The 15,075-nt window shown below is 42.9% G+C and overlaps 1 protein-coding gene across 5 annotated transcripts in view; it reads left to right on the forward strand.

Moving 5' to 3' along the window:
* Styxl1 (serine/threonine/tyrosine interacting like 1) overlaps positions 1-15,075 on the forward strand; it is a 60,317-nt gene that overhangs the window by 37,090 nt on the left and 8,152 nt on the right. For all 5 annotated transcript variants that reach the window (XR_005730739.2, XM_078023872.1, XM_005328595.5 and 2 more), the window contains 2 exons: positions 3,584-3,729; positions 9,304-9,449. Coding sequence is in view for 4 of the 5 variants with exons in the window: in XM_078023872.1 (XP_077879998.1) it covers positions 3,584-3,729; positions 9,304-9,449 (292 nt within the window). In the remaining variant the exon portion in view is untranslated. The remainder of the gene's footprint in view (positions 1-3,583; positions 3,730-9,303; positions 9,450-15,075) is intronic.

Consider the following 15,075-nt stretch of genomic DNA (forward strand, 5'->3'; position numbering starts at 1 on the left):
GTCTCACTCATCTCCAGGGACAGGCAACTTAAAATAAAAGTGAAGCAAAACAAAAGAGGAATCTTAAAATGGCTACCCATCCTCTCGCCCTGCCCTCAGGGGCGAGCAGTTTACTTACCCTCAGTCGCTCCCCGTGTGAGCCACCAAATGCTGCAGTCTGGCTGGGCACAATTCAGGAGCCACTTGTCAAAAGAAACTAACTTTATTTTTAGAACCACACACAGCCAAACAAAACAGCTCCTCAGGAAAAACCCTCAGAGCCCAACTGCCACCACCGGCTTCCCACAAGCCTCTCACACTAACACACACCTCTCCACCTCCCACAATCCTCCTGCTCTTGAGGCTACTTGGCTGGGTCGTGTGGGCAGAGCCAAAGAAGTCCCCCAATGAGCAGCTCCATGGTCTGAAAGGGCAGGGAAACAGCCCAATGAGCATCACCACAGAGAAGCCAATCAGCTAGATGTTGCTGGGGCCGCTGTGAGCCAATCATCAGCTGGCAGTCTGAAAGAGCCGGGAAACAGCTCAATGAGCATCTCCAATGAGCATCACCACAGAGGAGCCAATCAGCTAGATGATACTGGGGCTGCTGTGAGCCAATCATCAGCTGGCAGTCTGAAAGTTTGCTGGCAGCTGGAAGTTTGCTGGGGCCCCTTCGGCTGTGGCTCTCAACACTCCACTGTTCTCTTTTCAGCCCCTGGCCATCCCCTGGCACCAAGAGATCTGCTTCCTCTGACTCAATAGCTGATGTAAGTGGGTATAATTCCAGGGCACTCCCATGGACTGCCACTGGGTGGAGCTAAGCTCCCACCTTCAGGAAAGCCAGCCTTTCAGGCTTTCTTTCCACGTGCTCTTTGGCCATGGTTAGGTCCCTGCTTCCCCATGCCTGCCCCACTGGACTCTAGTGTACAGTTCTGGGAATTATGGGATTACAGGCTGGATCCTGAAGCCCTAGGAAATGGGCAGTAAAGATAACCCCGCTTCTACCCTGCAGCTGAATGCACTGTGCCATGGGTTCCCATGCCCCTTGGTAGGAAGCCACAGCTGCACATACAACTCTCCCCTCACACAACTTTGCTCACTTAAAATGGCATCTTGCAGGTAACATCTAACACTTTTGGATATAAGGTCATTTCAGGGTTCCTTTCACCACCCCACTTCTCTCTGTTAAGTACCTGTCTCCTCAGTCCCCAAGGAAACCTGAGCACAGGGGCTCTTCCTCACATCCCAGCAGCAGGTATGTGAGGTCATGGTGCAGTTTTTTCCTGCTGGCCATGTGGGCTGTGGCCATGGGGCTCTGTCCTCACTGTGCCCAGAGCTGTGATGCCCGTGCCTGATGGATGTCTTGAGCAGCCTCTGTACCTGGCAGTTTACACCAGTTGCTCCTGGGGACCCCCACCTTGTGCCCTCTGCTCAGGCTCCCCACCCAGGCTACAGATCCCCTGGGCCTTGCTGCATCTCTCCTTGGCCTTCAGTGTTGGTTCCACCACCCACCACCTCTGCTGGGGACCACTGAGTTCCCAGGGGGAAATGGGCCAAGCTGTTTCCAGCGCTAATGTGGGAGCCCTGCCTGTGGGTTTCCCCCCAGTCAGTGTCTTCTTAGAAACTGGTCTTGGCTTCTGCACTCAGAGGGCTTCCCCATCTTGGAGGAGAGATTTCTCTCCTGTTGAATTGTCCTTCCTTGCAACAGTGGGGTTAGAGATTGCAAGTGTGCTCCTTGACACAGGAAGAAAGCTTTGGGGCTTCTTTTACCTCTCTCAGCAAAGCCTGGCTTTCATGACTATTGGCTGGCTAAGGAACCCAAGGAATTCAACTCAAAGCTGTCCCCGTAATCAGGGACCTTGATCTAGGTATGTCCCTTCTCCTTTGGAAGCAGCGAGTGCCCCAGTTCAGAGAGGGAGAAACTAATGCCAATGGAGAATTCATGATCAATGGGAATAGAAATGAATGAAATTGACATTGCAGAAATATTAACTCCATCACCCCTTCTAGTGGAAACCTCCACTTCCCAGTAATGGATTGAGGCTATTTTGGAGGTACCCCCCCACTTCTGAGCAAGTGGAGTCTGAAATTTTCTGGCTACTGGAAGGATAGCCTAGGCTCTGTTAGCATCCCTGACTATCCCCTGGGAGCTGGCCTTCCTCTGGTGCTGATCCTGTTGGCCCTAACTGAATAAGCCTCCAGTGGGTCTCGAAAAGCAGCCTAAAGGTAAGAGTCATGTGTCCTGAGAAACTCTACAGCTTCCTGGGGTCCTCTGACCCGCCACCATTTGTGGCTCAGAAAAGTCATGACGGGCATCACATGACCCATTGGTTGGACTCTGACTTCTGAATCAGACCCATGGGAGGCTTTGGCCCATATCTTGACAACTGAGGTTATGTCCCAGCCTGGTTACAGACTCCAGACTTGTCCTCCAAATATAGTTCTCCAGACAGGTCCCAGGCCACTATGTCCTGAGCAGTCCCTGCTGGAAGTGTCCTTGTCTCCCAGATCTAAAGTTTAGCATAGAAGTCAGAGTTCATACCCGACTCCTTCTGGATGGCTGTCCCAAGCCTGCTAGCCAACATTACTCTTTCTGGGTCTGTTCTGGATCCAAGTATTTTGGCTTAGCCTTAATTATGCAGAATTCCAGTCCCAAATATCTGATTTGCATACAGTCTATCCTGCAGATCAGCAAAAGTGATTAAAGTTAAATTGATGTCAAAACCACTGTGAAATTTCATTTCATACACCAGAATGGCCATGTGACAAGAACGTGGAGAAAGGAGTCCTCAGGCATTGCCTGCCAGAGTGTGAGATGGTGAAGTTGCTTCAGAAAAAAGTTGGATGTTTCCTCAAAGAGTTAAGATAGATACTCCAAAGACATGGCATCTGCATGAGAATTTGTGCATGAGCTCGCACAGCATCATTCACAGTAGCCCAAGGAGGGAATAACACATCCATCCTCAGATGAGAGGATAAAACTAATGTGGTAAATCCATGTGGTGCAATGAATGTTAGCCATTGAAAGGACTGAAGTATTGATACATCTGCAAGAGATGAATGCTGAAGAGACTATAGCAAGTGTAGAAAATAAACACACATCATGTGAATGACATGCTTCTGTTTATATGAAATGTCCAGAATACATGATCTGTGGAAAAATTAGATAAATAGAGCTTGGAGTAACCAAAGCTGCAAATTTGGGGGTAACAAGAAAGTGACTGATACAGGGTTTCTTTTAGGGATGATGAAAATGTGCTAAAATTGATTGTGATAATAGTTACACAACTGACTATACAAAAAAATCACTGAATCATATGCTTTAAATGGGTGAATTGTTTGGTGTACAACATGTGGCGCACATATGTTGTGTGTGTGTGTGTGTATATATATATATATATATATATATATATATATATATATATATATATATGCACACACAGCTTACCTGATGGAAAGTTGCCTTTAAAATTTTAATTGTCACATTCTTCTCATTTATCCTTTTTCGGCTTCCTAAATAATTGCTTTTCAGAAGACAGAGTGGCTGTCTAGACAGATGGTGAGCACAACGCAGGACAGTCACCTCTTTGGTGTCTATTCTTAGAACTGGCGCTCGGACCTGCAGTGGAGTGTGGCAAACGGCTGAGCAACTTCACCCGCAATCCTGTGCATATCCTGAAAGGGGGATACCAGCGCTTCTCAGGCCTGTACCACTTCTTTCGGACCCAGAAGATCATCTGGATGCCCCAGGTGAGGCAGAGGGCTGAACAGAGGCTAGCTTGGCCAGGAAGCATGGCTGAGGACTAAGGGGTGGAAGGCAGGGGAGGAGGAAGAAGAACAGGGGATGGGAGGAGATGGAGGAGAACAGGCTGGGGAAATGAACTGGTGGCATCCAGGTCATGATCGTGACTTCATCGCTGTCCAGGAAAGGCAGAGGCCATTGGTGACAGCATGGAGTTCATCCTCTGTGTCTGGCAGCTGGTGAATGGGCTCGTTCTCACTCTAATCCAGTCTGATTCTGAGTGCTGCTCATGGCCTCTGTTGCTGGGTTTCTTGGGGCCTCACACAGCCTTACCCTTGCCTCTTTTGTTGCTGAGGATCTCCCAGTGAGCCAGCTGTGACCCTTTTACCCTCTGCCAGGGTTCCCTCTCAAATTCTCTTCCATCACTGAGCAGCCCTGATCCCCACCATGCCCATCTTCTTCCTCTAAATCCTGGCCTGATCCACAGGGGAGTGTGCTGGTGGTGAAAGGGGCACTGAAGACCTTCCACAACCCTCCCTGCCCTGCCGCTCTGCTGCTCAGTGGGCTTGTGTGACAAGGCAGGACAGCAGGCTATGGTCAGACCTGTTTCCAAACCCAGGGTGTGTACACAAGCTTTCCCGATGTCCTCTCTCCTCCTTTAAGGTAACGGCACCTAGGATTTGGGCTCAGCAAGTTCCCACCAAGTGCGGCTCCCTGTTTCTGGGGGCCTCCCTCTGCTGGCTTTTCAGGGTATGGAGAGATTGGTGTCTTCTCTGAGCTTCTGCTGCTAATAACTTGCCCCACACACCTTACTGACAGCTCTAGTGAGGTGTAGCTGACATGCAAAGAATGGCACTTTAAAATGAAGTATGGTTGGTTTTAATACGTGTGTGCAGTGACTTTCCTAGATTTGGAGGGGAGGGGCTTATGGAAGCTAGGGCTGGGTTAGCAAGTGGTAACCCTGCTTAGTTGTGGCTCTTTAGAATAGGGTTGCCTAGCATTTGCCTCTCCCTGTCATAGGACCTTTGCCACCAATTTAGGAACAAAGGTGAAGGTTCTACTTGCTACATGTTCTTTACCATAAGTGGGGGTGTCCCCATGCTCCCTTAGGAGCTGCTTCTCTGAGGGAAGGTGGTGGCCAAGTATTAGGGCTCTGAGATTGCCTTCCGCTTTAGATGGAGCAGCTTATAGTGACTGCCCTGTGCTGGTAGGTGACCTTCCTTCAGTAAGAGCTCCCTCTGAGCAGAGGTGCTCAGGGACTGACAGATTTCAACAGTCCATTGCGAGAGGCAGATGAGGGCCAGCCACTGAGCAGTGCCAACAGAAGGTTGGCATAGTCACATTATACTTTGGGAAGCTCACTGGGAAGCAGATCAGTGGGCCAGAGTAGATTTGGGGAGCCCTGATGAGAGGCAGGGAAGAAAGACAGTCTGAGGACATTTAGGAGGCAGCATTGCTCAACTAGAGAATATGAGGGAGTCTGGAGACAGGAGGAAGGCCCTGGTGTTACTGTGGGTGACAGGTGGGCCATGGTGTGCTTCATAGCAGTGGGGAGCCCCTGGGGGACAATTTGTGGGGCAGACAGCAGGCTCCATTCAGACTGCTCAATGGAGATATCTTTTCTGTTTTATTACCTGGTATTAATGTGCATGCTTTGAGAAGATGAAATGTTTCTATCTGTGCCACACCCTCTTCCCAGCTCAACTCAGGTAACCACAGAAAGGGAGGCTGGTTTGCAGGAAGCAAGAGAGTTATGAGGCATGTGGTGGGTACTGAGGCAGGTTGTTCTCTAGTGGGATTATAGGAATGTCACAGGGCTCCAGTGAGCCAGGTACCCTGGGAGAAGTCAGCAGGGCTCTGGGGCGTGGCTTGTAGTGGCTTCACCTGGGGTAGGAGGGACATGACATGCTGTGTTCCCAGGGCTCTAAGGGACTGGTGCTGAAAGGGAGGTAGCCTGAGGGGTTTTTTTTTTTTTTTTTTTTTGAGAAAAAGGAAAAAGAAGGTTTATTGCTTTGCTAGCAAAGGAAAAACACAGGGGACTGCTGTCCCAAAGGCTGTGATTTTGCCCATCAGTAGGAACAGGGGGCTTTTAAAGAGGTGTTTCAGAGAAAATGAGTTTAGGGAGGAGAGATCAGGGAGAAGATCAGGAAGGAGAAAGTTAGGGAAAATAAGAACAGGAAGGGGTTGGGCTTGTGGCTCAGTGGCAGAGCACTTGCCTCCCACATGTGATGCACTGGCTTCAATCCTCAGCAGCACATAAAAATAAATAAACAAAATAAAGACATTGTGTCCATGTATAACTAAAAACAAAAAACAAAAAAGAAGATCAGGGAGGAGAAGGTCAGGAAGGAGAAGGTAAGGGAAAAGAAAAAAATATATAAATTTCAAAGCCACAGGGATATGGTCACAGTATCAAGTGAACTCTTGTTACATTTCCCAACTGTCAATTTCTAGCTTCCATTTCTATGGAAAGCAGGTGACAACATCTCCAAGCTATTTACTGCTGAACAGGGGCAAAGTTGGGGGAAGTAACCCAAAGTCCTTATTCTCTGTCAGGTGTGGGGGGTGGACAGTTAGGGCATTCAGCATCAGAACAGTCCAGAGTTCCACAGTGGTAGTTGGCAGGTGACTGGACAAGGTATACATAAGGCAGGGATCTTGCCAAGACAACAATAAAAAGCAAAGCATTCATTACATTTTTGTAAATAATTAGAACAAAAGCAATTAGTATTTCATCCAGTCTCTGAAAATCATGAGGACTGTAATTCATAAACTATCAGTGAAAAATGGATCAGTTCATCAACAGACGTTAGGAATATTTGTAGGTTTTTGAAATCAGACTCAAATTAACTCAGGACAAATTTGGGACTCTTACGATCATTACTATTATTCACTCTCACACAAGAATCCTTCCTTTATAGCCTCCAGCTGTACTTACTTTTGGAAGGGTTGACACAAATATACATCTTATGTTACATTTTTTAAAATATATATTTATTTTTTCATTTTTTAGTTGTGGATGGATAATGCCTTTATTTATCTTTATGTGGTGCTGAGGCTTGAAACCAGTGCCTCACACATGCAAGACAAGTGCTCTACCACTGAGCCACAAGCCCAGCCCTTATGTTACATTTTTAAAACCATTGTTTTTACATTTAAGTATCCAGGTAGGACTGTGCTTTTAGGCTATACTCTCCTGCTAGGTGTTTAAGACCAAGTTGGCCAAAACTGACCCTGTTCCTATCTACTCTTAAGAGCCAGCTGAGATTCCTCAGGGATCACTCCTGGGGACATGTGTGAAGGCTCTTGACTCCGTTAGCTTTCCTCTACCAGTGGTGCCACTTGCCAGGATGGTTTGGGGTCTGTCTGACCATATATGGCTTATCTTGGAAGCATCAGGGACATTTCTACCTCCAATGACCCTCTTCTTTGCTGAATGTGCACTGGTTGGCTTCCCGTTCTATAGGGTCCTCTCTGTCTCCAGGTCACCGGAGTTACATGGACCAAAGAGGGGTCATATCATTCTCCAGGTCCTGGCTGACCTTAGAGGGCAAGGTCCAAAATATTGGCTACTTTTTCCTTGGCCCTCTTACTTCCTTGCCTTTGGTCTCCAAGGTTTTGGTTTTAAATATCCAGCAAGCCAGTTTCATCAGACTTAAAGAGGGAGTAACAGGTCATAACTTCAATATCTATAATTTTACAGGTACCCCTTTTATTTAACTTGGGTCAGTATTAGTACTGGAAGTCAGCATTATATAGTATCTGTCCTACGTAGCCCGAGGTATTTAAGTCGTTACTTCTGATTCTGATTTGGTACCAAAAGACTATGGAAGAGATTTTGACCACCAATCACACAGGTCAAGGTCTCCCTTGGAGCTATGACGGGGAAGTGGCGCAAGTCAGAGCATGCGGGGAGCTTGGTGGCAGGGAGGGCAGGTTTCTTTGTGTAGGGCCTCTTCTAGTTGGCCATTGCTGGTGGACACCAAGTTTCCTAGAGAGGACCAGCAAGCGCAGCTGTGGGCACACTCTGCTGAGGGCCATTACCAAGTAGGAATGACGCATCGAAATCCTTGCCAGCGTACCCCATGTTAAATGGACTTGCCTTGGAAATTTGCTGCGACCTTGCTTGTGTGTTTGAGAAAGGTGACCCTGCTCAATCACCAGGGTGGATCCAGGATTAGGATGTATCTTGCAGGAAGTATCCCTGTCCTTGGGTTTAGGGCGTGACAATAGGAGTTTTAGGGAAGTTGGAGGTTGAAGATTATTCCTGCTGGGAGTAGGGCGTGCCTGCTGCCTGAGTTCCCGCTGAGTTCTCCTGGAGAGAAAGTATTTAGGACTTGAATTGTGGGGGAGATTGGGATTGTCCCTGGACCTGTGTGGAGGCGGTGTGAGAGCGGGAATAAAGAATTGCTGTTTGAACCTACAAAGGTGTGTGGTGGCTCGTGATTCTGGTGCCAAGCCGAGACCTTGGCAACCCTCCGTCCTTTGTACCCTTCCTTCATGATGCATTGTGAGGGGACAGTGCTTCTTAGAACTCTCTTTGGGAAACATAGAAATAATCCTCTGTTTCTTAGTGATTCAAAGAAACCAAATTATTTTTTAAATTGTGTGTTTCTAATTGATACATAAAATTAAAAAAATCATACTAGGTGATATTTTGATATACAATGTATGCATTATATAATATTTAATTCAAATAAAACATATTTCTCCTTGAATATTTTTCATTTCTTGTGGCAAAAAAACATCCAACTCCTCCTAGGTTTTTGAAATATACAGCACGTTATAGTTAGGTGGTCAACCACTGTACAGAGGCACCCTAGGACCCTTTGCTCCTTTTCAGCTGTAACTAGTGCACATGGATCAGTTTTGCCCACCTGCCCATCCCCCTCCCCCACACCCCCAACCCCACCAACCCCATAACTGCCATTTCACTCTGCACCTCTGAGATCAGCTTCTTCAGAGTCCACCTGGGATTGAGACCATGTGGACCTCACTGTTCTGTGCCTGGCTTATTTCACTTAACATAATGTCCTCAGTTCTATTTATGTTGCTGCAGTTAAATTTTCTGTCACATTTATGGACCCTGAATTTAAGTGGTTGTCTTTTCCTCTCTGCCCAACTGACCATTCGCCTCCTTTATCAGAACACATTTTCTAATGGCAGATAGGCACAATGTGGAGAGTTTTATTGAGTGTGTCTTTAAGGTGTTTAAATTCTGATGTCCCCCATTGTAATAAAAGTTCTGTTCCTCCCCACCCCACCCCTAATTGGACACATTCTGGGTTGTGGAAGTTCTGTACCACAAGGTCCTCAACTCCAGCCTTTGTGCATGTGACCAGGTGCAAATGGTTGCCAGGGAGGGCAATGGAGTGGTGCTGAGAGCTAGTATGGCATCGTGATGCTGTAGCCAGTCCTGATGGGACAGCCCTCTCTCTCCTCATGTGAGCTGCTATTTGCCAGTCTTTATGAAAGTCCAGATCTCCATATCATCCACTGTCTGCTGAAGAGATTTCAAGAGATGAAAAGCTCCCTTCCAGAGAGCCCATGCTCACGGCAGCCCTTCTCTTTCCCCATTCCAGGAACTAGATGCATTTCAGCCATATCCTGTTGAAATAATTCCTGGAAAGATCTTTCTGGGAAATTTCAGTCAAGCCTGTGACCCTCAAGTGCAGAAGGATTTGAAAATCAAAGCACATATCAATGTCTCCATGGAGATGGGACCCTTGTAAGTAAATGAGACACTTTTTTAAAGGGTATCATTTATTTATACACATTTCCTAGTGTCATGCATTTGTAGAGTTGAAAGGGCTCTTAGCCAACACAAACTGGAGCAGAATTAGCATGGCCTTCGCCTGTGCCTCGCGTGGCTTTGGCATCCTTTGCCCCCTGACTCTTCACACTCGTCCTGTGAACCTCACCATGAGTGGTGCTTTCCAGGTCTTTAACATGGTGTTATGAAGCATCTTGCTCTACTCTGCTTGGCCTGTCTCGGGAACCTGTGAGAAATGCCTCTGTGCTTTGGCATTGCCTTGGTACCAGGACACACATGCCCATGCAGGCTTATCCTTGTTCACTGTGCAGGAAAGCCCTCACTAGCCCTGCTGGCCAGCCTCTTTTCTGACTGTATCTGGTCCTGGTCACCAAGACCTAGAATTCTCTGCTTTCAGCTCCTGATCAAAATGGAAATAATACAAGAATTCAGCAAGGCATCTGATAACAAAAATGTCATATAAAGGGGCTAGGGTTGTGGCTCAGAGATAGAACGCTTGCCTAACATGCGTGAGGCACTGGGTTCGATCCTCAGCTCCACATAAATATAAAATAAAGATATTGTGTCCACCTATAACTAAAAACTAAATATTTAAAAATGTCATATAAAACCAATCAATAAATTCAACTTATGAATGTAGAAACATCAATGAAAGATGAAAGATCCATCTTTACAATAAAAACTAAAAGTTATGGGGCTGGGGATGTGGCTCAAGTGGTAGTGCGCTCACCTGGCATGTGTGTGGCCCGGGTTCAATCCTCAGCACCACATACAAACATCTGCCAAAAACTAAAAAAAAAAATATTAAAAAATTCTCTCTCTCTCTCTCTCTCTCTCTCTCTCTCTCTCTGAAAAAAACCCTAAAAGTTATAAGATTCGTAGGAATAAATTTAAGAAATATGCAGAGCCTATGTAAATAAGACAATTTTTTTTTTGTGACACTGAGGGTTGAGCCCAGGGGCACTTGACTACTGAGCCACATCCCCAGCCCTATTTATAAATACATAAAAGGCATTGTGTTGTGTCCATCTACACCTAAAAAATAAGTATTTTTTTAAAAAAGAATATTTTTTCTCTAGAATCTAGAATCTAGATTAATTGACCACTTTCTCATAATGAAATGACTCCCCTCATTTCTGGTAGTGTACTTTGCTGTGAAGTCTCACTTTTCTTTTCTTTTCTTTTTTTTTTTTAAATAATAAACTCTTTTTATTTATTTATTTATTTATTTTTGAGAGAGAGAGAAAGAGATATTTATTTTCTAGTTCTTGGTGGACACAACATCTTTGTTGGTATGTGGTGCTGGGGATCGAACCCGGGCCGCACGCATGCCAGGCGAGCGCGCTACCGCTTGAGCCACATCCCCAGCCCATGACTTTTCTGATAATAATATAGCAACTAGAGATTTTTAAAATTTGTCTCAGTCTAGAATATCTTGTTACATCCTTTTACTTTATATTTGAAGTACATTTTTTTAGGCAATCTATAATCTCTGCCTTTTGACTGAAATCTTTAGACTAAATGTGATTGTTGATATGAGTTTAAATCTATCATTTGATATTTGTTTTCTATTGATCTCGTCTCTTCTTTATTCCCATTTTTCTCTTTTTCTGTCTTCTTCTGGGTTATTATGATTCTATTTTTCCTTTATTATTTCATTCATTATATTTTTTATTTTTTGCAGTTGCTTTAGAGTTTATAGAACACATCGTTAACTGATTATTGAGGAGATTTTTAAACAAGAGGGAAAGTATCTTATATTTATCTACATAATTATCACTTCTGGTGGTCTTTGTTCTTTTTATAGAGATTCAGATTTCCATCTGGTATCATTTTCTTTCTGCCCAAAAGATTTCTTTTAACTTTTTTGTAGTGCACGTTTGTTGATGATGAATTCATTCAGCTTTTGTATGCCTGAGAAAACTGTCCTGTGTTGTTAGTTAGCCATTGTTCAAAAAACCCTGTTCTATATGTTTTATTTCAGTTATTTAAGGTGGGGGGGTAAATTTGGTCCTTGTTACTTCATCTGGACAGAAATGGAAAGGAGTCTCATTTATATTATAGATATCCAACTTTGAGTTGGCATTATAAAGATCTTAGCCAAAAAGCAAATTAGGAAATAACTTGCTTTTTGGCTCAGATCTTTTTGAATTTTTAGATGAATTCATAGGCAGTTGACATCACTCATGACATTAGGTTTGTTATCGAACAGTCTTTCCCATCATTGATGCCCTCTTTTTTCTAAATCCTTTAGTTTCCTTAGCCAGGCATGGTGATGCGTACCTGTGATCCTTGCAACAGCAGAGGCTGGGGATGTAGCTCAGTGGCAGAGTCCTCCTGGGTTCAATACCAAGTTAAAAAACTGAAAGAGATACAACAATCCACAATTATAATCAGAAATCTCAGCATATCAATAATTGCTACAACAAGTAAATGGAAGATAGGTTATAATTTCAAAGACTAGAAGAATGTAATTGTCCAACTTTACTTAATTGACAATTGTAAGATATTCCACACAAAATTAGTAATGTTCTTCTAGTCTTTGAATATCTTTTTTTAAATGCTAGAACCATTTTAATATAATTATACATAGCTGCCAAATCCAGGAAGAAAAGATTTATGCATATATAACTTCCAGTTAACATCTGCATGCATAAACAACAATGATCTCAGTTTAACAACTCATCAGGGTCAGAGCAATTTACCAATGTTTCTTTACTTCTAGGCTTACCAGCAGTAAGATACAGATGAATTAATGTCCTTTTTTTCCTTCAGACATTTTGTTGTAAAGTTTTAGTACAGCTCACCTCCAGCCAAAAGTAATCTTTTTAAATCAGCACTCAATTGCTTTGAATTTTGCTTATAATTATCACCTATTTAATCACTAAGAACTCCTGGAGAAGTGGAGTTCAAGGCTGCATACAATAACAAGAGATCATAGTTTTGAAGTCTAGCACAGATTGAAAACCACAGATGTACCATTTATATAAGACACACACTGTTTGTTGAATATTTTCTTACTGTTGAATATCTTCTCAATAAGAACATGGAATATTTTTTGTCAGGGTACCCTGTTCTGGACCACAAAACAAACATTATTAAACCTAAAAGGATTAAAGTTTTAAAAATTATGTTCTATAACCCTAATGGAATTAAAATAGAAATCAATAACACAGATATTTGGGGAAAATCCCAAACACGTGGAAATGAAATAACACACTTAAGCAGCATGTGTATCAAAAGATATTGAGGTGAAAATTAGAAATTATTTTGAACTGAATGAAAATATAAACAACACATGTCAAAAATTATGCATGTTGGGCTGGGGATGTGGCTCAAGCGGTAACCGCTTGCCTGGCATACGTGCGGCCCGGGTTCGATCCTCAGCATCACATACAAACAAAGATGTTGTGTCCGCCGAAAACTAAAAAAAAAAATGAATAAATATTTTTAAAAAATTGTGCATGCAGGGGCTGGGGATATGGCTCAGGCGGTAGCGCGCTCGCCTGGCATGCGTGCAGCCCGGGTTCGATCCTCAGCACCACATACCAACAAAGATGTTGTGTCCACCGAGAACTAAAAAATAAATATTAAAAATTCTCTCTCTCTCTCTCCCCTCTCTCACTCTCTCTTAAAAAAAAAATTGTGCATGCAGCCAAAGCAATGCTAGAGGAGAATTTACAGCCTAAATGCCTATGTTAGAAAAGAAGAACCTCAAATCAAGGAACTTCCACTTTAAAATTTTTAAAAAGTAAGCAGGGGGAATGAAATAATAAGGAATAGAAACAAATGAAAAAGAAAACAAAACAAATAGGAAAATCAATGAAGCCAAAAGTTGTTTCTCAAAAAAAAAAAAAAAAGTTCTCTGAAAAATCAATAGAATTGGTATATCCTATCAAACTGATTGGAGTAGACAGAAGACGAAAATAATATTATTGAGTTAAGAGAGACCATCATGATAGATCCTACCAATATCAAAAAGTATTCTTAGGCACTTATCCCAGAGAAAGGAAAACTTACATTTATACCAAAAGCTGTGCATCTATATTCACAACAATTGTCCAGCTAAGTAGTTTGAAAAGCTGTGGTGTGTACGTACCATGGAAGACTCCTGCTGATACATGCCACAACTTGGATCTCCTGCTTAGATCTCTATGGAACTGATGCTGAACACAAAACAAAACACCAAATCTGAAAAGTTACTTACAATATTCTATTTATATAGCGTTTTTTAATAGAACAAAATTTTAGATATAGAGGATAGATTAGTGGTTGGCAGGACTTGGGAAAGGGCTCTAGCATGTTGGTTATCAGAAAGCAATAAAAGGGATCCTTGGTATTTCTTGACCTATGGGAGATTCAGGAACCTACGTGAGCAATAACTCTATAAATAGAGTGAACTACAGACAGACATACACCTGCATGGATGCAAGTAAAACTGTAGAAAGCTGAATAAGATTGACAGGTTATATCAGCGTAGTATCCTGCTTGTGATATTATATTATAGTCTTGCAAAATGTTACTGCTGGGGACACTAGGTGGAGTGTACAGGGCTCTCTATTATTTCTTAAGACTGCATATGAATCTACAATTATTTCAAAGTTTTTAATTAAAAATATTTAGAAGGACTGGGGTTGTGGCTCAGTGGTAGATTGCTTGCCTAGCATGCATGAAACACTGGGTTAGATCCTCGGCACCATATAAAAATTATAAAGGCATTGTGTCTACCTACAACTAAAAATATATATTAAAAAATTTAGAAAATGAGCAACTTTATGCCAATAAATTTGAAAATATAGAGTAAATGAACAAATTCCTTGAAAGAGTCAAGCTCAGTTAGATAATAGATAATCAGGGCTGGGGATATAGCTCAGTTGGTAGAGTGCTTGCCTCATATGCACAAGGCCCTGGGTTCAATCCCCAGCACCATTAAAAAAAAAAAAGAAAGAAATAGATAATCAGAATATCTCTCTATTAGAGAAATTGAATTCACAGTTAAAAACCTTTGTACAAAGAAAACATGTAGGCCCATATGCCTTTATTGGTGAAATAATAATTTCAAATAAACTCTTTAAGAAAATAAAGATGTGCTGGGTGTGATGGTGTATGCCTGTAATCCCAGCAGCTTGGGAGGCTGAGGCAGGAGGATTGTGAGACTAAAGCCAGCCTCAGTAACTTAGGCAGGCCCTAAGCAACTTAGGGAGACCCTGTCTTTAAAAAAATATTAAAAAGTGTGGGGGATGGAGCCATATGGTTAAGTCACATGGGTTCAATTCCCAATACCAAAAGGAAAAAAAAAAGAAAATAAAGATGAGAGAACTCATTTATGAGATTACATCATTATTTGAAACTCAAACCTACAAAGACTTTACAAGAAGGGAAACTACAGACAAATATCCCTATGAATACAGGCACAACAATTCTTAACAAAATTTTAGTAAATTGGATTCTAAAATATCTAAAAATGATAATATCTCATGACGAATTGTGTTTGTTCCAGGAATGCAAGGTTGGTTTAACATTGAAAACCAAAGGTAATGCACCATATTAACAGACTGGAAAAGGAAACATCTTCAAGTGG

This window comes from Ictidomys tridecemlineatus, chromosome 10, assembly GCF_052094955.1.
Source record: "Ictidomys tridecemlineatus isolate mIctTri1 chromosome 10, mIctTri1.hap1, whole genome shotgun sequence".
Taxonomy (NCBI): Eukaryota; Metazoa; Chordata; class Mammalia; order Rodentia; family Sciuridae; genus Ictidomys; species Ictidomys tridecemlineatus.